A 27,640-nucleotide genomic window follows, 5' to 3' on the forward strand; every position below is an offset into this window, starting at 1 on the left:
TCGTCTGTGGAAGGAAGGATGAAGTGCTCCAAAATCTCCTGGTAATCGGCTGCGTTGACCCTGGACTTAATGAAGCACAGTGGACCAACACCAGCAGATGACATGGCTCCCCAAATCAACACAGACTGTGGAAACGTCACACTGGACTTCAAGCATCTTGCAGTGTGTGCCTCTCAATTTTTCCTCCATACTCTGGTTCCTTGATTTCCAAATGAGATGCAAAAGTTGCTCTCATCAGAAAAGAGGACTTTGGACCACTGAGCAACAGACCAGGTCTGTTTTTCTTTAGCCCAGGTAAGACGCTTCTGACGTTGTTTGTTGTTCAGGAGCGGCTTAAAAAAGGAATACAACATTTGAAGCCCATGTCCAGGATCCATCTGTGTGTGGTGGCTCTTGATGCACTGATTCCAGCCTCAGTCCACTCTTTGTGAAAGTCCCCAACACTTTTGAATGGCCTTTTCTTGACAATCCTCTCCAGGCTGCAGTCATCTCTGCTGCTTGTGCACCTTTTTCTACCACAGTTTTCCCTTCCACAAAACTTTCTATTATTGTGCTTTGATACAGCACTTTGGGAACATCCAACTTCTTTTGTAATTACCTTTTGAGGCTTTCCCTCCTTATGGAGGGTGTCAATTATGGTTTTCTGCACAACTGTCAGGTCAGCAGTCTTTCCCATGATTGTGATTCCTACTGAACCAGACTGAGAGACCATTTAAAGGCTCAGGAACCCTTTGCAGGTGTTATGGCTTAATTAGCTGATTAGAGTGGGACACTTTGAGCCGAGAATATTGCACCTTTTCACAATATTCAAATTTTCTGAGATTGTGGATTTGGGGTTTTCATGAGCTGTAAGCCATAATCATCACAATTATGACAAATCACGGCCTGAACTATCTTGCTTTGCATGTAATAAGTCTATCTCATATATTAGTTTCACCTTTTAAGTTGCATTATTGAATTAAATGAACTTTTGCACGATATTCTAATTTTTTCGAGTTTCACCTGTAGTAGATCAGTCCATTATATTTAGATTTCACTAGACTGCCAATCTGTAAAGGCTTCTTTAAAGCCCAACCTCCACAAAAATGTAATAAACTCATGGTGCCTAACATACAAATTCTGCAGTCTTACATTTTTCTATATGTGGATTATATAGTCTAAGCAACTATTGCAAAGTCTGTGTCTTGACTGGAGACTGCTGAGACCACCGCTACACTCTGTGCATAGGCAGCAGTCAGTTATGACCCATGTTGAGCCAAAGGGTAAGGCTAATCAATCAGCTGGAAGTGTGAGCTTTGCTGATTGGCTAGCTCAAGCCCTGATCCAGCAAGGGGCATGTCAGACCCTGTTTAGAGAGTTCGTTATCTTGGCAACCTCCACTCTGGCCATACACTTTCAACAGGTGATTTAAAGCCATAAAAAGAAAGACTTTGCAGAATTTGAAAATTTTAGCACCTAAAGTTTATATATTTTTGTAGAAGATGAATTTGGGCTGCAATATATAAACAACTTTTGATAAGTTTATTCAAAGTGCTTTGAGACAAATACGAGCTGAAAACAGGAAAAAAAAAGGAATTTATTTCTGGTTCTCAGAAAAGTTATTAAATGTACATTTTATGATGTACCTATTGTTTAACTATTCCAACTTTTTTCCAACATTTTTCATACTTTTTTGTTTTTTATTTTTTTAACTTTAGTGTACAAAAAGTGGGTTTATATTGCAGAGTCTTTGTGACTGCTAAATTAACCCCATTTCTGCCAGAGGGAAAATACAGCATATATATCACCGATCCCCCTAGCAGTGAAGGGGTCATTGGGAAAATACCCATACCCTTTCCTCATGTAACCACTTCAAATTTGCCCAAAACCCTGTGCCCGCCCGCATTCCCCACCCTTAAAAAAAAAAAAAAAAAGAAAGAAAAAAAAAATTAAAAGAGAAAAGGAAAAAAAACTAAAAAAAGGTGCCCAACTACATTTATCTAGCATTGCATTATAACTCACAAACGCGCGGTGTTAAAAAGAATAAAATAAATCACATGTAGGTAGTTTGTTTTTTTTTTTCTTTCATGTTAAAACTAAGCAAGAAATATGAAAGACATAAAATAGAAATCAGCAACCTATTTCCATGCTAAACGGGTGTGATCTCTGCAACAGGACAATTTTTTTCATATTTTTTTTTATCTCCTTTTAGTAATAAACATTATTAAACCCAGGACAATTTTTGGCTGTTTCATGTCTTTTTTTTTATCTTGTGTCTTTTTGTTTTCTTCAGAATATACAAGAACATCCAGCATCAAATGTTTATCTCAAATATAACAATCGACGATACACAAGTTATGTGAAACCGCGGTGAATGTTAATAAAGCTGAGCACTTCCCTCTGTGTCCGTCTTTCCTCTGTGCGAGCACATGCGGATTTTTGGTATCAAACGTTGATTTGGGACACCACATGTGGGTGTCTTTGGAGATCTGCCAGACAGTGAGATTATTCAATGACATAATGATGTCCGATAAATGCAACAACACTGTACAGTGCGGTTTCTTCAACTAAATCTGAACTCATGAGATGGAAAAAAAAAAATCTGTAAAAAGTGAGTTGCAGGTGGCCAATCTTATTGGAGCTGGAGCTCTCATGAAGAATTGTGATCTGGACGGAAACAGAATTGGTCTGGAAATAGAGCACGCTTTTCTTGCAGAGATACTTGATGCTAAAGTGGGAATAGGTATGTTTAAAGTTGATTATGAAGCAGCATGGTGACATTCCAGAACATGGTGTGGAGCAAACAAAGGTCTGATAGGATACCAGTGGTTTACTTTGAGCCATGTTAGAGAAGTCTTCAGGAAAATGTAGCAGTCCAATTCTCAAGGCAGTTACAGTGGACGGAGTTGTGACTTGGTGGCAAGGACTACAGAAATCTGTACTGATGTCTTAACTATGCTGAGCTTCTTGTAGGACAAACCAATGTCTGGAGAACACACCCATCCATACCCAAAGTAGAAACAGGGTCTGCAGATACAGGGAAATTATTTCACCAGCAGTACATCCAGGAACAGGCAAGGCCTGGTAAAGTTTCAATGTCTTTCAAGAGTTCCCTCATGATTTTCCCACATGATGGTCTACCTATTGAGAAGAATGATTGTTTCTCAGGGCTACTTGCAGAAGGGCAAACAGGGTTCCTTCAGCAGAGAAGACACCAGACAAATGTAAATGGATTGAGTATTGTATAGAAAATCAGAGGTCAATGGTATAGCAATATCCATGGCTCAGTCCCATTATTAAAAGGGGAGAATGACTGTAGTAGGAAGCAAAGTTAGACTAAGATGTTCACAATATGCATTTTTGGCCCATAGCTACATCTTAAATTGTATGAGGGGTGCAGTAATAAGCCAAATGAAAAATCAAAACAGCACAGTCTTTATAAATATCACATTTGTAGACATACTAGCTCTTTTAAATATGGCCGTTTCTGTGCACAGCTACAGCCATATTTAAATTAGTTCTTTATTTAGTATTGATTGATATGTATTGGTAGCCATCTGCTATTCACACAAAACTATCCCTATAATGTGGAAAATCAATTATGGGTGTGGACTATATAAAAGTGAATCGTTGACATAAAATTAGTCATGAAAGAAGGAGTGATGGTGATTAAAAATGGAGGGGTGGGAGAGCTGCCAATGGGTATGCCAAAAGAGGTCATTGTGTTTGCTGCATTCCCACAGTGGCCATCTGGAGTGAGAGGGAAGGGATGGAATCTGGCTTTCAAGAGTGAAATTTCAGGAGCCGTCTGCTCAGTTGGAGGTATCAGAGTGGACACTGCCAGGTCCTTCCGTAGGGGAAGTCACAGACGAAGGAGTGGCTGCATCCTGCCACCCTCCGTTAGCCTGCAAAATAAAAGGAACCAATAGTTTAGTCTCGCAATAGGACAGTTAGGCAAGCAAATTTTATTATACAATAGATTTGCTTTACTCAAATTAGATATTCAAGTATACTGTAAAGTGTTTTGCCCATACAGTTTAACTCCAGACATTTTTTTTTTAGTTCTGAGTAGACTGGGAAAGGATTAGAAATGATTTATGCTTTTATTACTGTGTCCCCATTAGAGAAATTCTCCTCACTTCCAATGTGGTCACGAGGTCCAGAAGCCAAGAGAATTCTCCTCAAAAGAAAGACAAAAACTTGACATAGAACTTCCATCAGAATTTCAGAAGGGTCCGAACCTAACACTTTATAACAAAAACAAACATTTGGCTGGAGCTCTACTTTCAAACAATATTCCAAGAATAGCCTACCAAATTGACAACACTACATGGAGTCAGAAAGGCCAATATTGGCTACAAGGCACGATTATAGGTTGTTTAGCATCAAAGAGCCCCAATTTAAAAACACCCAGTATTCCTAACACTTTTTTTTTTTTTTTTTTAAATAATTCTCTCTTTTAAAGGGCATCATAAGAAACACATTGAAATTCACATCTATGATGGTCAAAAGCCATCACTGACAATGTGAACCAAAATTCAAAGAAGCCTCTCAAGAGTAAGATGACAAGCAGCATACAGTGAGGAACAGAAGTATTTGAACACCCCGCGATTTTGCAAGTTCTCCCACTTAGAAATCATGGAGAGGTCTGAAATTCACATTGTAGGTGCATTCCCACTCTGAGATACAGAATTAATAAAAAAAATTCAGGAAATCACATTGTATGATTTTTAAGAATGTATTTGTCTTGCACTGCTGAACATACGTATTTGAACACCTGAGAAAATCAGTGTTAATATTTGGTACAGAAGACTTTGTTTGCAATTACAGAGGTCAAACGTTTCCTGTAGTTCTTGACCAGGTTTGCACACACTGCAACAGGGATTTTGGCCCACCCCTCCACACAGATCTCCTCTAGATCTGTCAGGTTTCGGGGCTGTCTCTGAGCAACACGGAGTTTCAGCTCCCTCCAAAGATGTTCTATTGGATTTAGGTCTGGAGACTGGCTAGGCCACTCCAGAACCTCGATATGCTTTTTTCGGAGCCACTCCTTGGTTATCCTGGCTGTGTGCTTTGGGTCATTGTCATGTTGGAAGACCCAGCCACAACCCATCTTCAATGCTCTGACTGAGGGAAGGAGGTTGTTGCTCAAAATATCACAATAAATGGCCCCATTCATCCCCTTCTTAATACAGGGCAGTCGTCCTGTCCCATTTGCAGAAAAGCACCCCCAAAGCATGATGTTACAACCCCCATGCTTCACAGTAGGGATGGTGTTCTTGGGATAAAACTCATCCATTTTCCTCCAAACACGACGAGTGAAGTTTAGACCAAAAAGTTCTACTTTGGTCTCATCTGACCACATGACTTTCTCCCATGCCTCCTCTGGATCATCCAGATGGTCATTGGCAAACTTCAGACGGGCCTGGACATGTGATGACTTGAGCAGGGGAACCTTCCGTGCAATGCATGATTTGAAACCATGACGGCGTAGTGTTCTACCGGCAGTGACCTTTGAAACTGTGGTCCCAGCTCTCTTCATGTCATTGACCAGCTCCTCCCTTGTAGTTCTGGGCTGATTCCTCACCTTTCTTATCAGTGATATCCCACGAGGTGAGATCTTGCATGGAGCCCCAGTCCGAGGGAGACTGACAGTCGTCTTTAGCCTCTTCCATTTTCTAACAATTGCTCCAACAGTTGATCTATTTTCACCAAGCTACTTGGCAATTGCTCCGTAGCCCTTTCCAGCCCTGTGGGGTGGACAGGTGTCTTTAAAGAGCTCAGACAGGTGCTACGAAGTTAAATTAATGAGTGGAGTAGAGGTGGACTTTTTAAAGGCACAGTAACAGGACTTTGAGAGCCAGAATTATTGCTGTTTCTTAGGTGTTCAAATACTTATGTTCAGCAGTGCAAGACAAATTCTGTAAAAATCAAGCAATGTGATTTCCTGAACTGTTTTTAAAAATTCTGTCTCTCAGAGTGGGAATGCAGACCCCTCCATGATTTCTAAGTGGGAGAACTTGCAAAATCGCAGGGTGTTCAAATACTTCTGTTCCTCACTGTATAAGAGGGACTGAATGGGTAAAATAGAAGGCCATATACTCTGTGGCAACATATGCAACAGTATGATGCTACCCCACTTTTTCAACTTTCGGCTACAAGAAAAGGGTAAACATAGGATGTCCGAGGGGGTACCTCAGAACGGAGAGAACTAGAAATCAAACTGAGGAAAAGAAAGATAGAGGTACACAGCATTCTTCCAGGGAAATGGTCAGTAACGAGGGGAGAAAAGGAAAAGGGGAAAAAATGGGGAGAAAAGAAGGGAAAGTGTTGGGGGGGGGGGGGTAGGGCTAAACTGAAAATTAACAATGTCAAGAACAGATACTATTGTATTAGAGGGTTTAGTTATGTTAGGTCATATACACAACAGTGGACTAAATGTGATAAACATAGCAAAACTGTCAAAGTTTTGTAGTACTTTGCACAATAGCTTGTTTACAATGCTAAGCTTATAATTTAGAGAAGAAAATCCACTTCTGCAGATAGTCTTGTGCACAATGAAAGAGAAATAAACATCACTTCAGCCTATGAACTTAAAATGTCTGGGAGCAGAGGACATCTGCTTCTCAATGGTGATCACTCATCTAGGCACTGTTAACTAGATGAACCAGGTTACCCAAGTTCTGCTTTAAAATAATAATTAAAAAAAACAAAAAAAAAAAAAAAACCACAATGTTTGTAATATCCATACATATACATCTGAATAGCGTCTTGATCAAAATATATGAGTTCAAATGAAAAATGCAGTGTTTGAAAAGAAAATGCTACAACAGAAAGGAACATGACACAAAGCGGGTCAAACACAGCCTCTTGATGCCCATCTACATTACCCCATTGAGGTCAAAGAGAATCTGCGGAAAACGCCGGTCTACATGAGCTCTAACATTGGTCACAAACAGAATAACATACTTGGCAATGAGGGAGTACAATTTAAAAAGAGAACTATGGAAGCTGTTATCACTGACTTGTTTTTGGAAGATGCAGGTACCTAGGCTGTCCTCCTGATCCAGGATTGGCTAACTAGTATGACAAGGGCCGTGAACAACAATGGCAGCCCTTGTGACTGCACCTTGAAAAATGGTCAGCACCTATATTTCTATCCTGTCCTATCAAAGGCTCACAACAAGAAGTTCGCATAACAAAGCTATATCAGATATTCTGGTGGGATTGATCATCAACTGAAAAAAAAAACTCAATTTATATTACATTATGCAGAGAGAGGAGCGAGTCTAATTGAACGCACAGAGGGGAGTAAGACTACAAACCCCACAGTTACAGAGCTGTAAACTTTGGATGGAAGATTTTGTTGAGTCTATGAGAGAAATATGAAGGTAGGGGTTGATTCAACCCAATGACATCCACCCATGTTAACATACAGTATCCGTTATTGTTGGACTAACCATCTAATAAACTACTGAATTCAGGATTGTTTTTTTCATAAAGGGCAATGTAAAGAGGACTTTTACATATTTTCTTCATTATGACCAGAATTTTTTAAAATTAGTTTCGAATTTGTTTTTTTCAGTCAGGTAAATATAAAGTATTGCATATGATTACGATTTAGTCTATCCAGATAGACAGTCTTTTTTTATCTTTTTCTAATCCTCCTTTACTGTAAAAGCCTGATGTTTTAGGCTTGATTTACTCTAGCCTATGATCTGAAAAGCTAATTATGGTGGATTGCTTTTCAGAGTGCAGCTAAGAAGCAAATATCAGGCATTCAGGAGGCAAAGGTCTATTTTTGTGTCTTCTTCTGCACAGCTTGTGGTTGTGGCACAATCCCATGGACTTAAATGAACAAGTATGACAGGCAGTGTTGTCTGTCAACTAAGCATGCCACTTTAATTTGGCCAAGTGTGACCAGCCTTCTCTGGTTGTATTCAACACACTTGGTAGGTGGCTGTAAAACCTGCCTTTTTACCATCCCCTCTGGACACCCATGTGAAAGAGGCCTTTAGAGCTCTCTAACGCAATCCAAACCTTGCACAGCTACTCATCACTTGGATGGCTGTCTTAGCATTCGATCACATAGGATCAATCTGAAAAGCAACTTACTGATATAAATAGTAAGTAGTGTAAATGTACGGCTATAAATGGTATACAGTACAGTGTAAAAATGCTAATATTTTAAATACAACAAAATTGAGATAAAGTAGATGGAAAGACATCTACTACTCAATGGCCCAAGTGATAAAAATAAATTGTTTCTGCACTATCCTGTTTATTTATTGCCAAATAAATACATTTTTGTTTATATTCTATTGGTGCAGCTTAGTTCCTTCTTACCCATGGGCTGAGATTCACCTGAGGGCTAACGTAGGAGGGTAAGGGGGGAGGAGCTGTATTAGCATTCATATCCTCTTCTCAAGTGGAAAGCTTCCTCTCATGGCGCAGGCGTTGTATTTCTGCCTAAGCTGCAACAATGCTCTGTGCTTAGGCACAATTACAGAGCACCGAGGGCAAGTGTCCAACCTAAGAAAAGGATATAAACACTAACGAAGCTGCAAAGTTTCTGGGAACAGACAATGCTTGGAGGATCAGCCAAGCATAAAAAAATTTGTTATTTATGGGAACAGCAGAATCAACAGGTAAAAAAAAATATATTAATAATCGAATGCTGTGAACATAACACACAGTCGATGAGAACCTTTTGTAGGAAACTTTTAAAGGGCAGTTTCTCATTTTAGGTTGTAGAGACAATAAAACCTTAAGTGTTTTTCTTAAACCATGAAAGATGTAATAAAAATTATTTTCCATTTGCAACCAAAAATTATGTGTTTGGTTCTTATAGACATATTTTTTTTTTAATTTATGAATTATGAATTTACCAGACTTCACCAAAATCATTAGTGGCGTTCCATGTCTCACCTTATCTGTCTCTCACTGCTGTCTGCAAGGTCTACAAAACATGTTCTGTCTTGCTCTGTAATTCTTTTGTAGCTGTATAAAAGGTGAGGCCTCTTCTTAATGCTGCACATTTCTTGATTCAAGGACACGGACTGAATTTCTGGATCCACCTCTGTGCAGAACCTGGCAACCTCTTATTTCCCAGCCTATCATTTAGTGGCGGCCACTCTCTATAATCACAGTGGCCTGGCCTTGTCCCCTCCTCTCTTGCGTCCCATCTCTCTCACAACTGTAATTGCCATGTCACAGGATCATCTGTTTCTTTCCCTTTAGCGTCTCTTTAATGCACACAAATGACACTTCATGCTATGTGGGGTCATTGTGAACAAACAAAGAGCACACTAGGGATGCAAGGGATGGAGCGACTAGTCAAAAGCATTGAAAGTTATTATAGGTCATTTATAATTTTAGAAAAAAAATAGCCGATTCCATGGTTTACAGGGTCTGCTTTTCTCATAACAGCATCTGGCTTAGGTATTTTGAAAGGAACATGCTAGAACAGATATGTGAACTGCCATTGCTGACTTGATCTTGTGCAGATTGCAGAGCTCATCTTTAGATTAGTTTCCTATAATCTTCTGGACAGCAAGACAGTAGCCATACCAAGGGGTAGCCAAGAACTACAAGCCAATCAGGTTCTACGGTATCATTTAGTGCTGTAACTCTGAACTTGCAAGTTCTCCTTGGATGTAGGACAGAGCAGAGGGATGGCCTTATGAGTAGGTCAACATACTTTGTCAGCAGGCTGGGGGCAGGTTGGAGACCAAGCATTATGGTGTAACTACAACAAAGAAACTGGGGTCACTGACTTAACAGAATTACAAATCCTCTGGCAGCCTAGACTGTTTACATGCATGTATTTCAACTGCATGTTTAAGTGGACCTCATATCATATTTTTTCATGTTATGTGCATTCCATTATTTATTACAACAATCTATAGTGATGTCTTGTAAACTACACCAGTTGCCAGAAGCATTCTAAATTTCACATGTTCTTTATACCTTCATAAAGGAAGACTTTATAGGGGACACTAAATTGTACACATCCATTAGTGTTCTATAGTGTCAAGCACTGTATCAGTAGACTGTGGGGAAAAGGTGTTGGGATCTCTAGTAATCAGATGGGTTGTATATTTTCATCCAACTTGCTCATATAGATCTGTAAGCTGATGCTCTAAAATAATGCTTCTTAGGTAGTTATTGGAAGAATTCCGCACCTCCTCCATCAATCTCTGAACAACAGAAGAGCACTGGAAGTAAAAGGAAAGCTTGCCTACCATACAATTTGATCAGCTTGCCCCCATGTACTGCCACCTTTAGTCTACCATTATGTTTTTTTAAACCATGGAAGAAAATGATCATTAGTTCAACTCAGTCCGAGGTCTATAAACCACAAAACAAAGTGCATTCAAACCCAAGAAAAGCTTTTAATGCTACCAGCCCTATGGTGGCATCTGGAGACTACATTAGTTTTTTTCAGGCTGTACTAATTTCAAAAAGTACAGCAGACGAATACCTGTTTATCCTGCCAGAAATCAAGTGTACTTGTATCCTTTTGTGCACTGAACTGAAATATCAAACAATTCAGCTCTTACTAGTTCCCACCTGTGAATAAGAGAATACCTCCACCTGTTATGGCAATGGAGAGGGGGAGGTATTTGTAGTGCACATCAGGAGAGCAGTCTAGGGTGGCATTGCTGCACAGTACAGTGAGTAAGTGTTGTTACTCAGGAACAGAAATGTGTTACAGGCACAGGCAAAATATAGGGGGGAAAAAAATAAAAAAGAAAGCATCCTCCACATCTGTGGACTGTACTGCAACATATGACATTTGTTTTTGAGTTTAGATATGCTGGAATACACAAACTTTTAAGGGTACAGCATGAATTCTGATGGTGTATGGTATGTGCCATGATGTGCAGCAGCCAGTTAGCAATCGCATCTCCTCAGTCTACCTTCACTGAGACTAAAGAAAATATTTGACTGGTTGGTATTGAATATCAATATCCTTTTCATAATTAAAGGGGATTTCAGATATCACATCCATGCATGTCATCATTTCGGCTGGACTTGGCCTTTAAAATGTCTGGGTACGCTCATTAACACATGCAAATATCAATGAAAGGTAGATGAACGCTAATTGCATTTCAAAAGCAAAAAGCTGAGAAACTCATTTTCTAAAGCATTTTTTTTTGTAATGATGGTAGTCATTTTATGAAACCTTAGATGTAAATCAGCTAAAATCTCAATCAACGTTTAATTAACACGATGTAGCAAATTGCTCACTGAGAAGGCTGCCTCGCAACTCTAATGGAAAGGGATTTCTGTCACTTTGTACATTTGTCCATGTGCATCACGTGTATTGTAAATTTACACATAGCTATTCTTTATCTAACACAAAAGGGGAAATAATAAAATAATGGTCTACCTATGTAAACATGCGGCTCTCCCCTCCCGCGGCATTGTGTGCATCTTGTGTTATTTCTGTGTTTATGTCAGATCTCCCCCTCCTCCCTCCCTCTGTCACGGCCTTTGGATGGTGGATGGCTGATCTGAGAAATGTATTTGGATTGCTGTCCCAAATCTGCAGCCGCTCTCTCTGTGTCTGTCTTATTGATTTCACTCCATACGACACGGCTTGTCGCTATGAATTTACATGTCATTCCCAGCCGCGAGCACTGCCAGGAATATTTGCTCCTTTCTGTCGCCCTCCAACAAACACACAAATATTTCTATGTATGTGCGGCTGCAGAGCTGCGACATAGATGTGTTGTAGAATAGGTTACGGAAAATAACGTATGTATCAACAGTGCTCGATATATAAAAAGGATGTATGGAAAATACAAAGTCACTGTAAATTTGTGACATTGGGCCAGACAAGTGTTGCTACTGTAATTTATCTATTCATATAAATGGAGATAACAGAGTGACGTTAAATGGGTTAATCCAGATGGATTCCATGTTTGCACTGCTGTGGCCACGCTATGTGTCACCTGTTTGGCTGTTTCCCTCAGCTGACTGTAAGTGGCCGCAGGTGGCACAAGGAAGCTGATTGTCAGTGACAGGCTTGGGCTCCAGCTGCCTGCATAGCGCATCATTTGTGGGTAGAGTGCTGGCCGCTGGCGTCACCGGCACAAAGAAAAATAGGTGGCCATGAAAGGGAGAAGAGTGTGTGCAATGTGGCAGTCAGGGCCCCGTGGACCTGAAATAATTGGGAAAAACAGAGAGGAAACAAGAGGTTTCTTTGCTTACACTGATGCCCTGCGGACTGTACATCTGATTTGCTGTCAGAGTCTCACTGTATCCGCCTGTCTGACTGATAACATGGCGAAGGGTATCCACCTGGAAGACAGACAGTAATAACGGTGAGGACAGGGTTCTTTGATAAGCATTAAGGGTGGGAGTCACAATACAGTCAGACATACAAGGACAAACAGTAAACAAAAGGGGAGACTAAAAACACTCAAATCCGAAATACGACAAACAGAATGGAGGATGATGATAAAAATATACCCAATTACAGTAAAAACAACAAAATGAGAATTGCTTTGAGGCATAAATAAATTAAGAAAAAAGTAAAATGATGGCAAAATATAAACACTGCAAATATAGCCTAGAAATAGTAAGGCAAAACCTAAACAATGAAAAAATGTGTCTCTAGCATACGGAAACACAGAGGGAAAAAAAGGATAAAAATCATGAACTGCAATAGTGGAATGAGCCAATAAAGTTAACCTTCAGCAGCCTACAGCAGCCACCACTTTGACAGAAATCACCATTATTCAGAGCTGTTCAGCCAACAACGAATATTTAGAGTGGTTGTAAACCCTCACATATATCCAGTGCAGTGATTGGCCTCAGGTGATACCCAGAGATTAAACAAATCCTCCTACATAAATTGTACCTGTTTATCGAGAGTCTTCTCTAAATCTGTTCAAAGTACTCAATTTAAACAGCTTGTCAGAGTTCAGACAAAAGGGGGGGGGGGGCAGGGAGCTGTATTTACACTCTGCACAGCTCAGTGAGGAGAGCTCTGAGAGCGGATTGGAGGGAAGAGACACACCCCCCTCTCCACACAGCTCACAGGAACAGGGCCGAGGATGTCAATCTGCTGGAGATCCCTCCCGTCATCTTTTTTTTTTCCTCTTGGTGCCAGGAAAACTTGTCAGAAGAAATTCATGCTAACAACAGAGGAATGCTGCAGCAGGCAGAAACGACACTTAGTGCCCTTAATTGAGACAAGTACACACTATAGAGGGATATGCTTTGTTCATATTTCATGTCTGAGGTTTACAGCCATTTTAAGGAACACTAAACCGAGTATTAGCCAAAACTCCTATTACTTTCCATTACTTGTTCACTAGAATTGCTTCTTAACAATGCTCAGCTTTTCCCCACAGGTTTCAATAAGCCCAACTGACCTACGTTTTATAGAACTCAGCTAAAGTGCAATATAAAGCACCTATGAACAGATCTTATACTAGTGTTATCAGTTACTTTAACAGGCAGTGAATGATCTCGGTTTAGATACATAGAAAAATATATTTGCTCCAAAGTCTATATGATGCTGATGTGAAAACATCAATTTTTTAAGTTCCTTTAAAGTGTTGTTTTTTTTTACATTAAAGCTGAACTCCCTGCAGCTATAAAATCATAAATTAATGCAGCCCTGTATTAATAGATCCCGAAAGGCCCAGGGGTCTCACTTAGCTGTTCTTGTGCGTTAAATTAAGTTGCATGCTAATGTGCATTGTGTTAAGGCAGCCAATTAATTCTGGATGGCCTGCCAATGCAACAGAATGACGCAAAAAAACCATGAATTTGCAGAAATGTTTCCAATGGAGTAGTGTTTTGTAACACGTGTGCATGTGAGCTGCGCTAATGAGTCAGGGTGCCATTTAAAGTGAATGGTACTACAACATGCTAGCACACATAATGTGTGATAACTGTTTCTGCTTCAACAACATTGCAAAGGAAAAAAGTGTGGTGTGGATGTAAATGTCTTTTTTTTTTTTTTTTTTAAAGTAAAAAGTTGAAGTACCTGAATTTGACTTGTCAAGCCCCTTGCAGTCCCTGTAGGAGAGAGAACAGTGACAGAGAGATGAGCTCATCAGTCTACTGTTTCTCCTTTTACTGTGCAGACCAATTGTGAGGGGAGTGGAATGACCTGGACTGCTGGTTGAATGAAATAAAAAGACGATTCCCCCAACCAGACACTGTGTGGGTGGGGAAAAACACTCCCCCTGAACTATTGTATTCTGACAGCGGGGAGACTTCCCACTGACGGCTATAGCCAGCAGTGCTGTTTGTGCAGAAATTTACAGAAGTCGATCAGTAAAATCAATTTCTGTACAAGCAGCCTGCCCATAAATGCATTGAAATTCAGCTGGCCAAATTTCGATCAATGTATGGCTGGCTTAAGTGTTACTAAAAACTGCATTAGAGAAAAATCTACTTCCCCATCAGACAGAGCTGTATGGTTCTCAAAACTTGTAGATAGAAATACTAAAGCTTTGGCAGGCACAACATACATACATACATACGTACGTGCATGTATTTAGCCCCCCCAGAGTCTTTATTAGTAGTTTGCCTAGATTTCAGCTTTAATAAAGGCCCAACCTCCTTGAACATTGGATATTACGACTATTACTTAACCATGTGCCTGCATCCTTTGTTTTCCTACTAATGCACCATTGTTATTATATGCCTTTGCAGCATTAAATGGTAATCGGAAGAAACTAAAGTATGGCCCTTCAAAAGACAATGGTAAATACAATCAGCATCCCAGTAAATTTTATATAACTTACAAATTTGCATTAAATAACTATTTGAACTCTGTAGAGGATTGTTTACCATATCTCTATATGCGGTAAAATAAAAAACACCATTTCGAAGCGCATGGAAGACATGTATCAATCAGAGAACAAATACAATGGATAGCAAAAGGAGAAAAGAAAATATTCTTTCTGGAGCATACAGGTTTAATAAATAACGATGCTTCAAATGCATTGGCCAGAAGAAAAGGTTAAATCACAGAATTTGTGTGCCCACGATGAGGCACTAGGTGATGTCTTCCAACAATTTGACATAAAACATTCTTTTTATGCTTTAGAAAGGGTGCAGAGATAAGTGTGCTATGATGGCAACTTACCAATGCAAAACAAATTATTTTTCTGCTACACAAGCTGACACAGCTCTGAGCACAGGAACAGGGGCAAAACACTAACGTACCATCTCACACTTCAGTGAGCGCAAGCATTTTTCCCAATGCACTACCTGCACTGGTTAAAAGGGCTACCTTTGAGATTGTGATTTTTTTTTTTTTTTTTTTATAGTGAAAGGTTGTGATCGGTTATAAAACAAAAAGGGAACAATGTTAACAACAAATGTGTAATAAATACTTCAACTAAGCCAAGAAAGCAAAATTATGTATTTGTAACCTTAATAATAGTTGCCCGATCTACAAATGACCCACAAACTGCCTCAGATGTTAACAACAACCTATCCATTTTGGCCTTGCAAATAGCAACGTTTATGACACTACACCCCTTTATTGTGCGTATGAGGCAAGCAGTTTTTATAGTAATGGTCAGGTCTTTTCCTCTAGGAGTGGACAAAATAGAAGAGAATTCAGGAGCCAGTCAGTGAAATCCAAGACCAGTGAAGAGAAAGTGAAAAGAAACCTACCAGTCAGTCAACCATTTCTTTCATTTCTATGAAAATGTTCACAACCTGCCAATTTATGTCCAAGACCTTCCAATAATATAAGCATGTCTATCACCATACTTCTCTCATGAGCATGTGACCAATGCCTTTTTCCAATTGGCAAATCATCGGACGATCCCTACCTGTGACTGTACGTTGGCTCCAACCTGGGCACCTTGGTAAGAATCTCCATTGAGAGACTGCACGCTCATGAACAAATCTCCAGAGTTTGACATGTTAAAAGAACTGGAGGAACCTGGAAAGGAAAGAGTGAGGCACCTGAATCATAGAAAGAAGGAAGTTCAAACCCCGGAGAGAAAGGGTTTGACATGCACAGTTTGGGGTGAGACAGGCAGGTGAAAGGAGGTTATGAGAAACAAGTTAGTATAAAAAGTAAGTAAAAGAAAAACAGTATGAGAAAAGGTTACATAAGCATAAAATGGACGGAAAGAGCAACAGGTGAATGCAGACCATATATAGTACAAGGAGGATTAGTTATTCTCAGACTGAGTGTTCTAGGCTGTGTTAGATATGAAGGATTTGTTCACTGAATTTGCATCAAAATGGAGGAAGTCCTATTCTTTTTTTTATTTCAGCACCAGAATTGGAGTACCCACATGGCTGTTTATTAATTAGCCAGTTACAGGAAACCTTGAACTCATACTCAGCAAGGCCACAATAGTGGACATTACTATTATCATTTAAAGGAATAAGCTGCTTTCCTCTAAAGTAAGGTAAAATTCTTACAGATCAAGATACTATCATGTTTTAAAAGATTGGTACAAAAGGTGTAACCAATCGATCATTTTGCTTTGAAGAGTCTATACAGTGAAGAATGCCATCCATCCATTCTAAAGGACAGCACAAGAGTTCACACTGATCCTGTATTAAGGATAGGGGAACATATGTGACAAACAGGCAAGTCCTGTATCTTTACATACACAAGTAAATACACTCTAAAATACCCAAAGCAGACTATAGTGCATGCACATAGCACAGTCTAAAAATTTGAATATTTGTTGTGGCCACCACCTAACTGTCCAAACTCTGGTGCAGAAACATTTGTTTGGAGCCAGAATGAGGTAGAATGTAACAAAAATGTAAATTTAAATTATATATAAAACATAGGTAGGCAGATTTGGGCTTTTTATTTTTGTAGACATACTAACAATTGTAGCAGCTTAACATTGTAAAATAGTGCAATGTATGATACTCTGAGATAAGTTCTCCTAAACAGCATATCAAGAGCAACTCAGTTTACCATGGGGAAATAAAACAAAACAAAAAAAAACCCCACCACATATATACAACCTAAAAACGCATCTAAATCCCTGAAAGGCCATTAAATCTCAGTTTTGATCCATTTAAAAATTGTAAATGTGTAATAAATAAGCAAATACATTATCTATCAGACACATTATCTATGCATATTAGGAATAAGTATGATAGCAATGATACTGCTGCTGTGGGTGCATATGTTTTTCAAGTACCCTGACTCCCAGATTCAACTGACCGGCTCCATCTGGCTTACATAGTATACATATTCTATGTCCACATAACACAGCCAATGCTTCTAAACTGAACAGTTATATAAAATACACAAAGTTTACGTACACAAAACTGTAAAGTTTGATTTTTTTTTTTTAATACGATCTTTACATATAAATATGCATGGTTCCCCTGAAAACCATGTATGGATTTCCAGCTGCATAGTTTGGCTAATTAAAACCTCAAGTACAAAAATCGATTCACCAGGTGGCCATCCTCCACTTGGCTTTCACTGGAAAAAAATACACACAAAGAATTGGGACCTGAGCCATTTTATTGTTTAAAGAGAAACCTGACAGAATGGAAATATCGCGGTGCCGTTGCAGACATGGTTTTAAATGTGCAAGCTTTACTACTGTCATTCTGATACCGCCCATACTTGTTGGGTCACTGACCTAGATTAAATCTATACATATCAGGCATCAGGACAACAAATATGCACATGCTTGTTTTGGGTCACCACGTCATTAAGTAAAAAGGCAAGAATACCGATAACAAGACTTCTTCAAATACAAAATCAAAAATGGTGGCTCTCAAATTTCTATCTTAACAGTTTCGTACAATTTTAGTAAAAATTGCCTTCCTATTTTAATCTGGATACAGCTATAACTTTTGTAAGCGGTCAAATAATTACAACACTTTATTGCAACCACAGCAGAATGTACACTAGCCTTGTAAACACTTCAAAAGATGCCCATTCTATTTGTATAATTAGCGGACTGCTTTTTCTCAAGTCTCCACAGAGGCGTAATGTATAATTAAAGCCAAACTTGTTTTTATTTTGGATAGAGTACAGTAGTAAATGGTTAATATCACTGTCTTTTTTGCCATTGGTGTCCCACTAGGGACGTTTCTCTTCGCTTCCTGTCCTGTAGTTTTGGCTTTAGAGCCACTTTAGGTAAAATTTCAGATATCCCTAGTTCTGCCCACAGATTTATTGCAGATACTTTTCATATCTTGGTCAAGGTTTTGCACTTCTACAGGGATGCCAAAATGCAGAAGTTCTCTTACTTTAACAGATTTTGTGAGTTTAACAGGTAGACTAACTTATGCAGGCCATAGATGGGGAGAAAAACGGCCGATTTTTCGTCCGAAAATAAAACCGGCCGATTATCTTATCGTTAGTGGACGATTTTGTCGGCCGTTTTTCGTGTATTTTGGACTTTCAGATTATCGGTGATGTTGGAAAATTTTCGAAAAACGCCCGACTTTATCCTCATTGATGGTCAAAAACGAACGATCGTTTTCCGAAAAAGGATCACAAAGGCCACAAAATGACATTTCCCGTTATAGGTTACTCATTAATCGGCCGATTTTCGTAATAATTGGTGGTCAGGTAAGTTTTTTAGACCGACCGATAGTTCGTTAATCGGCCGAAAATCTGCCGTTTTTCTCCCCATCTATGGCCTGCATAAAGACCACTTAGCAGTCTGAAAGCCTAACTCCACATTTCTAGTCCCTTTAAATGCATGTAGTAGTTTGCTTGGGGCAAACTGGCCCAAATGAACCATTTCCTGCACTAATAGGTGTATTTATTGGCTGTGCTATATTAACTGTATGTGAACTTTATGTACCCTGAGCTATATACAGTATACAGTACTGTGTTTCAGAAGTGAATACAAAGCTTCATCTGATTGGCTGAGATAGAGATGGGCGGAGGCTGTCAGGATCAACAACTCTTATCAGAGGAAGCTTTATATTCATTCATACAATACAAAGCTCCCTGTGAATGGCTGAGCAGCACTCAGCCCTACTCGGTTTTGTTCCGAGAGTGGGACGGGAATTCCTATTCCTACTTCTGGAACACAGCTCTGTATACTGTATGTAGATGAGGCTAAATACAGTTATTGCCGCACGCCTAGCAAGGGCACCTGTTGGTGCAGTAAATAGTTTGTTTAAGCCAGCTTGGTCCAAGTAAACCTTTTATGGGACATAGTGGCCACATAGCAGAAAGAGGATGTGCGGTCCTAAATTGGAACAGGCTGAATCACGTATATACACACAACACACGTGACTGTGCCTGCAGTTGCAGCCCTGCTGCAGTAAATGTACTGTGGCAGGGAGGCAAGTGGTTAAAAATGCAGTTAGGTTTTAATGCATTGTCCTAGCTCAATTTCTACATAATAGAAAAATAGGTAAAAATCTGCAACAATATTTACAAAAATCTTTTAAGTGTATAAAATGTATCTACTTTCTCCTAAAAGGGAAGTATCACTTTAACTGCCTAACAAACCGTAAAATGTAATTTTTTTTTGTATTTACCATTGAATCCAATTTCTGTAGATAACCAGCCTTTGCAAAAGATTTGCATAAAGTAGCAAGGAAAAAAAAAAAAAGTCTTACTAAAACTGTCATAGTTTGTTTCATGAAGTATAATTAATTCCCAGTTCAAGTAGGTTTAAGGCTCCTTTCACACAGGCTGACAGTCTAATTTTGATCCATGATTACACAGATCAAAAAATGACAATCTCTATAGGTGGACGAATATACAGTGAAGGAAATAAGTATTTGATCCCCTGCTGATTTCGAATGTTTGCCTACTCACAATACAGCTACCATTCGATTTTTAGACTGATTATTTCTTTGTAACACAGAGACAGAATAGCAACAAAAAATTCAAAAGAAATGCATGTCTAACAAATTATGCACTGATTTGCATGTTCATGAGGGAAATAAGCATTTGATCCCCTTCACAAAACATGACTTAGTACTTGGTGACAAATCCCTTGTTGGCAATCACAGAGGTCAGACGTTTCCTGCAGTTAGCCACCAGGTTTGCACACATCTCAGGAGGGATTTTGGCCCACTCCTCTTGGCAGATCCTCTCCAAGTCATTAAGGTTTGGTGGCTGAAGTTTGGCAACTCGAACTTTCAGCTCCCTCCACAGATTTTCAATCGGATTAAGGTCTGGAGACTGGCTAGGTCACTCCAGGACCTTATTGTGCTTCTTCTTGAGCCACTCCTTTGTTGCCTTGGACAGTGCAGTGTGTTTTAGGTCATTGTCATCCTGGAACACCTATTCATGACCCATTTTCAATGCTCTGGCTGAGGGAAGAAGGTTCTCACCCAAGATTTTATGGTACATTGCCCTGTCCCTGCGGTGCAGTTCTGTCCCTTTAGCAGAAAAACACCCCCAAAGCAGGTTTCCACCACCATGTTTGACAGTTGGGATGGTGTTCTTGGGGTCATAGGCAGCATTCCTCCTCCTTCAAGCACGGTGAGGTGAGTTGAGTTGATGCCAAAGAGCTCGATTTTGGTCTCATCTGACCACAACACTTTCAACCAGTCCTCCTCTGAATCATTCAGATGTTCAGTGGCAAACTTCAGAAGGACCTGGACATGTGCTTTCTTGAACAGAGGGACTTTGCTGGCACTGCAGAATTTCAATCCTTGTCGGCGTAGTGTGTTAGCAATTGTTTTCTTGGTGACTCTGGTCCCAGCTGCCTGGAGATCATTGACAAGACCCTCATGTGTAGTTCTGGAATGATTCCTCAATATTCTCATGATCATTGACACTCCACGAGGTGAGATCTTGCATGGTGCACCAGACCTAGGGAGACTGACAGTCGTTTTGTTTTTCTTTCATTTGCAAATGATTGCACCAACTGTTGTCACCTTCTCACCAAGCTGCTTGGCGATAGTTTGGTAGCCCAGTCCAGCCTTGTGTAGGTATACAATCGTGTCCCTGACATCCTTGGACAGCCTTTTGGTCTTTGCCATGGTGGAGAGTTTGGAATCTGATTTGATTACTCCTGTAGACAGGTGTCTTTTATACAGGTAACAAAATGAGATTAGCAGAACTCCCTTTAAGAGACTGCTTCTAATCTCAGGTTGTTACCTGCATGAAAGACACCTGGTAGCCTGAAATCCTGCTGAATGATAGGGGATCAAATACTTATTTCCCTCATGAACATGCAATACAGTGCATACTTTGTTAGACATGCATTTCTTCAGAATTTTTTTTGTTGCTATTCTGTCTCTCAGTGTTACAATACACCTACCATTTGATTTTTAGACTGATCATTTCTTTGTGAGTGGGCAAACATTCAAAATCAGCAGGGGATCAAATACTTATTTCCTTTACTGTATGTGGATGTGCGCTTACACAACTATGGCTTTACAGGTCTTCTAGCTCATTTTTCATTTAATATGGAGAAAGCTGACCAATGCATTAGGTATCTTGACTAACAAAAATATGACAGCGGAGTCAAAGAATTAGGAACACACACAAGTGTGCATTCCTAGTTCTTTGCTACAAGTTTAAATAATGTTCTCTCAGCAGGGGGCACTGTGTATGTGGACAAAAAAAGCATACTATGGTCAGAAAGTGGTAACCACCAACATTTAAAGTGATACTAAACCCAGGACCCTGCATTCACTACATCTGGTCTCCCACAGTACACAGAACATGAAAATGCAATTATTTTACGTAAATATAAACTGCTAAATACATTTTCTCATCAGCAGTTAGAGCAGTCTTGTGACTTCAGCAGAGCACTGGTTAAGGCTTGTAGGAGGAGTTTTCTTTCTGCTCTAGGAGGATGTGAAATCATTGACCCTCTGTCTGGAGAGTGCCGATTGACCCTGTGCTGATCACATGAACTCTCCCAAGAAAAAAAAAAAAAAAAAAACTCTCTAGCAATGCACACCAAACTGAGCACGTGCATGTGACTATGAATTCAGTTTGTATAAGGTGGTCATTTCAACTAAAGGGGCAGAGAATAAAGGATCAAACAGCCTTTTTTACACAATGCAGATGATTAACCCCTTAGGTACCACAGTGAGTATAACAGGCATGCTTTACTGCATACACAGACTGATTTTACTGTTGTGGTCATTCCTATTGAAAGGAGAGAATAGGAGTTGTCTTGGCAAATGCTACCAATGCCACACACACACTATATATATATATATATATATATATGTGTGTGTATGTGTGTGTATGTATGCGTGTGTGGGGAGGAGGATGGGGAGTACTGATTGGAACAGGTTTTCTAGACTTGGATTTTTTTTTTTGCTGAGAACAGTTGGCCAACCAGCATCTGTCTCAACCCACAGATTTCAGAATTTTTTTCCAAACCCAGGTAACCAGCTCATGCCTAGGGAAATTTTCAGGAAACAAGCAGATCAGGCTGCCATTCACAAAGGAATACTAATAAAAAAATTAAGTGTGTACTACATTGTGGGGGCAACTGTACAAGAACCAGCTAAGCAGGAAGTGAGAAACATTTACAACTGGGCAAAGAAACCCCTTTAAAATGTTTCCAGTGGATAATACTTTTACCTACAGTATGAAAATAAAAACAGCCATGGTCACAATACACCAGCTGCAATTCATAAACTGCTCAAAACATTGTTTCTACCCGTACTGCTCTTTTATTCACATTGTGATTACTAAGGGAAATTTAAGCAAAAAAGTACACAACTCAAAAAGGTGATGTAACCAAACAAATCCTCAGATTCTGAGAGCTTAGAAAAATGTGTTTTGGTGATTTGTAATATAAACAGTATTATGGTTGCACCTTTGTGATCAATTGTAAAAATTCCACAAATTATTACCTGTGTGTGGTTGTATATTTATATTGCTTTTGGTACAGTCTACCTTTTATTTCAGGATCCTCCAAACACCAAAACTGAACCATGGACTGACAGAAATGGATGGAAATAAAAATAAGCACCCAAAATAAAATGTTTACACCAACGGTGGAAACCACAAAATAGCCACAAAACGGAAACCAAACTGACGTGCACGTGTCCTGAAGACCATGCGTACTAACCGAGGTTCTGTGGTGACAGGAACTGCATTTTGTTTTGTGGTTGCACTGCCCCGCGTTCCGTCTGTTTGTTCCCTGAATGAAACACAACACAAAACCAGCAATTTCAAGGATATCAGCCCTGAGCTCGGCATTGGCATAAGAATGAAAAAGCATTTAACTGCAGGGTTAGTGAGCAATGTGTACAACTGCAAACCGATTGATCAAATGACAAAACATAAACCTTGTGTAGTCCTCAGACTGCCTCTTATATAATTATCTTGTTACATTTATTTTGAGTTCAAATCTTTAGATAAAAAAAACCTATGAAATTACAACATGCAAAATATACATATTCATATAATACAAAAAAACTTGGCAGAGACGAGAAGCACATTATGGCCTACGGATACACATAAACATTTGGCCTTGCCTACATAATCGTCCTTAACCTTTTGTGCTTACAGCATCAACTTTCGGGAGCTCTACTCTTACCAGGGGACTATTGTGTTTTGACCAGACCTCCAGATATTTATACAATTACCTTATAAATGCTGTATGTATACATCAAGACTGAGAATTCTCATTTTCTGCTGCTGCTGCTACAGACAGCAGCCCAGCATATTTAAACTACCATTTCCACGCATCCAACCCATGTGGGAGACCCCATTGCCATCTATTGTATTCAGCAGCCTGAATACAGTGGTGTTGCTAAACTGCGACTGTTCTGATCAGCTTATAGTCAGTTTTTATATTGACATTTGTAAAGCTGGCTGGTGCTTGCAGGGTTACCTGCCCCTCAAATTTCAGTGTGATAAGTGGCAATTGGATGAAAATGAAGCAGTCTATGGCTTGCTTGCCTTAGTGCAGTGTTTCTCAACTCCAGTCCTCATGGACCCCCAACAGGTCATGTTTTCAGGATTTCCATTATTTTGCACAGGTGATTTGATCAGTTTCACTGCCTTAGTAATTACCACAGCTGTTTCATCTGAGGGAAATCCTGAAAACATGACCTGTTGGGGGTCCATGAGGACTGGAGTTGAGAAACACTGCCTTAGTGAATCATCTACCAAATCAAGATCACGCATAGGCTGGCTATAGACTGCTGAAATGTGGGGCAATTCCTAATGAACTGGATTAAATTTGAGCTGTGGGTGGCCCTGCAAGCACAACCCGTGCTGAAGGACAGATAATCAAGCCATGCAGGTTATAAACGCAAAAGTGTAGATATCATTTTTGTGGATCTTCATAAGCAATTAAACTGAATAGTGGCCACTGGCATTGAAGTCCTTGCCTGTTGCCAGAAGACATGGCATACTTTTCTCCTCTAAATGCTGGCCTTCAGTTAATGCTATGTGATTCCTTGTGGCATGCTTACCTGCATGGTCTCATTAAAGGAATCAAATTGATTCCGACTGACTGGTATGGGCAAGTGCTTCCATGTTGCTGTTCTTATTATAGGCTTTATTGCACATCAATTTCAGCTTATACCTCATTTTCATACAATGCAAAAGTGACAGACCTACCATGTAACAAATCGTATATACTGCTAACTAAATTCATGTTTTATGAAACAAAACGCACAAAGATGTACTTATCTGCATTGTTATCTGCTGACCTGAAACCATCCAGGATACTATGCTACCTGTCTAACATCACTTTCTCCTTTTGGAAACGCATGGAAAATGGAAGACATTTTCTAAAAGGTAGTATAAAATTTACTCCTTACTGATGTGTAATGGGCTGCTAAGGTATGTACTTCTAGTTTAACAGCACTTCCAGTTTTTGGGAAGAAGGTTTCTGAATAGCTATAATCCGCAACACTCCAAACTCATGCTAATGAAAACATGAAATAATGGCTCAGTAATGGTGAATGATAACATGAAAATCTGGAGCTAGCACCTTTATCTTTTAATTATTGAGATGAAAACCCAATCAATTAGCAGTAAATACTTTACCCATGTATCTTTTAGGCCCCTTTCACATTCTCCCCTATAGACAGGTGGGTGTAAATAGACTTGTGTGTTTACACCCGTATAACTCCAGGTCAGATCAGTGCACTAAAAGAAAAAAAACCTAATGGGATTTGCCCTCCTCCGTTTAAGCGGTTTGGAGGTAGTCAAGTGTAAATGGCGGTAGTCTGTTTATACCTGGCCACCCATAGAGCAGAGTGGGCTCTATCCATGTCTGCTTTACATTAATTGAGCAGAAACAGATGTGTAATTCACCTGCTCTGCTTCAACCAGCAGGGAATCTGAGTGGATCCCCTGCTGATAGGGACAGAATTTGAGAAGTCTGAAAGGGGCTTGAAACATTTCTCATACTAAGTTGCTTAAGATTCTTTAAAACATTGACTTGAATTCACATAAAAAAATACTAGAAGAAAAGAGTTTGTTCATGCCTCTTAACAATCAAAAAATGCAACTGTCTTCTAGAAAGACTATTAATAGAATAATATTAAAATATGAACCACGCTATTGCTACATATAATATACCACTAAATTAAACCACTAAATTAACCTGGCGCAGCTGTTCAAATGTGCGCCACTAAGACTCAAAAGAAGTTTTAGAAACATCACGCAACAGTGTAACATCTAGAGTGATTAACAAATCATCCAAGATGAACATCCAATAATAAAAAAAAAAGTCCAATAATGAAAAGTTAATTCATAATGCTGTGCGTGCATCTTCCTAAAAGTGTTCGGTGCTCAAATCAGCATAAGAAGTGACTAGTGCTCTTCAAAAAGATGGCAAGCCTTTTTTAAGGTGCTCTTCAGTGACTCCCCCTATCGAAACCACACACACACCACATTTGGTGGACCCACCGTCTTATAATGTTTTATCTGGTGGTAGATTTTCTTACTTCCAGCCATACACTTAGTTCATTAATTTGAACACTGTGGCTCACATTCTGAGAAGTGCTGAATAAGATGCCTTTTAGGTTATTCACTAATACCTTATTCTGCTTTCCCCTCATTTACAACTGGACTTTAAATGGGTGAGAGGAGTCATCAAAACAGATCACAAACATAAGTCTGGCTTCTGGTTTCTGTTAGCTGGTTTTCCTAAACGGTCCATATGCTAAGCCTTAGGTGCTTTTATGTATCTAAATCCAAAGCAGCAAGTGTGGTTCCTCTCTGATCCCTCTGCCGTCTTCATGAGTCACAAACTTCAATGTACACCATATTTTCATTGTACAGCACGTTTCTTCCCATGCAGGGGGGTACGTCTAGCTCAACTCCTTAATGATAACGCAAGTGTCCCACCAGGTCTGCAGTCTGACTGTTCGCCACACACTTCCCAATCTGTGACAGAGTTGGACATCCCCCCCGCACACAATCGATCCATTCCAGGCATCAGTATGTTTCTGACAATGAAGCCAGGATGGTGTAACTCCTGCATTATTGCATGAGTTACATAATTAGTGGCTACCAAATGACTGAAGAGGAGAAAACTAAGATACGATGGAGCAACTAAGTACAGCAAGGAACAACCTTGATTAGTCAGCGCAGGAGGGCGGCAGACATGCACGTGAGCATACCCTAATGTTAACGCATGCTGTGCATACTTATACCTTACACACCTCAGTAATCTCTGTAGTAGCACTGATTACTATAGTTACTCTCTGCTTCCACAGCAGTTCCACAGGTGTAGAATAAGTTTACTTACTTTGGTCTAAGCTGGACCAATATAACTATGCAACAAAAACCATATCTGGAGCTCAGCTTCAAACAATCTCAATAGAAATGGATCAAAGGATAGAAAAGACCTTCATTGAAGACTAGATAAAACCCTTAACCGAAACAAAGTTTTAATACTGCAACTAATTTCCTGCAGCAACCCTACCTTTCTCTGAAACATTTTTATTTTTTTAAATTGCTTCAAAGTGAACACAAAACCTTATCTTTTCTATTAGTTTTGAATACAGTAGGGAAGAATAAAAGCCCTATTAAGATATTTCTTCTGCTTGTGCCCTGTAGGCAAGGCCTCATATGTCCCAAGGACAACAGGAAGTGTGAGGAAGTGTGAGAAAGTGAGGGGAAATTCCCATCTTGGACAGTTTGATTGATTAACCCTCAACTCACCTGGATTTCTCATTACCTTCTGTCTTAGTGACAATGGTCTCTAGGGAAAACAGAGGATGCATCTTCCCAACATGGACAAAGACAGAAATAAAAACATGACAAGGTAGTCAATCGTTCCTTTTTCCATATATGTAAAAAAAAAAAAAATTCTCTTTTTTGCTTTTAAAGTGTATTCCTATTTTTGAGGTCATATGTGAGAAAACACAAGGAAATATTAAAAGAGGACCTCTGTGTGGCCACACTTCCATGCCATAGGTAAAGTGTCACTAAAGTCAATTTTTTTTTTAGATTTGGATAAAGTGGAGAGGGATTAAAACTCTTATGAAATTGTATTGCTGTTTCTGTCCTCGTTAGGGAGATTTATCCTGTTTGTCCTTTTTACCAATACCATTGAAAGTGAAAGTAAAAGAAAATCCCAAATTTTGGCCTGACACAAACACAAATAGAGGGAAAATCTTCCAATGGGGGCACTTCCTGTTTTAGATATGGGAGAGAATTGAAAGTAAATCTACGCAATGAGACAGATAGCAGAAAAAGCTAATACAAACAAAAACACAGGTTATAACCCTCCCTTACCTCTGGTTCACATTAATGCGGCCTGCG

General features: G+C 39.5%; 1 protein-coding gene across 6 annotated transcripts in view; it reads right to left on the reverse strand.

Annotated features, from left to right (window-relative positions):
- Positions 1-1,556: 1,556 nt before the first annotated feature.
- The window catches only part of PBX1 (PBX homeobox 1), a 205,565-nt gene continuing 179,481 nt past the window's right edge, over positions 1,557-27,640 (reverse strand). For 3 of the 6 annotated variants that reach the window (XM_089671532.1, XM_089671530.1, XM_089671533.1), the window contains 4 exons: positions 22,977-23,048; positions 15,795-15,907; positions 12,199-12,288; positions 1,557-3,884 (listed from right to left, as the gene is read on the reverse strand). In XM_089671532.1, the coding sequence (XP_089527658.1) occupies positions 3,792-3,884; positions 12,199-12,288; positions 15,795-15,907; positions 22,977-23,048 (368 nt within the window). In that variant the 3' untranslated portion in view covers positions 1,557-3,791. The remainder of the gene's footprint in view (positions 3,885-12,198; positions 12,289-15,794; positions 15,908-22,976; positions 23,049-27,640) is intronic. The other 3 variants (XM_089671531.1, XM_089671534.1, XM_089671535.1) reach the window with 2 other exon arrangements.

This window comes from Staurois parvus, unplaced genomic scaffold, assembly GCF_062004578.1.
Source record: "Staurois parvus isolate SC_StPar_1 unplaced genomic scaffold, SC_StPar_1.0 ptg000106l, whole genome shotgun sequence".
NCBI classification, from domain to species: Eukaryota; Metazoa; Chordata; class Amphibia; order Anura; family Ranidae; genus Staurois; species Staurois parvus.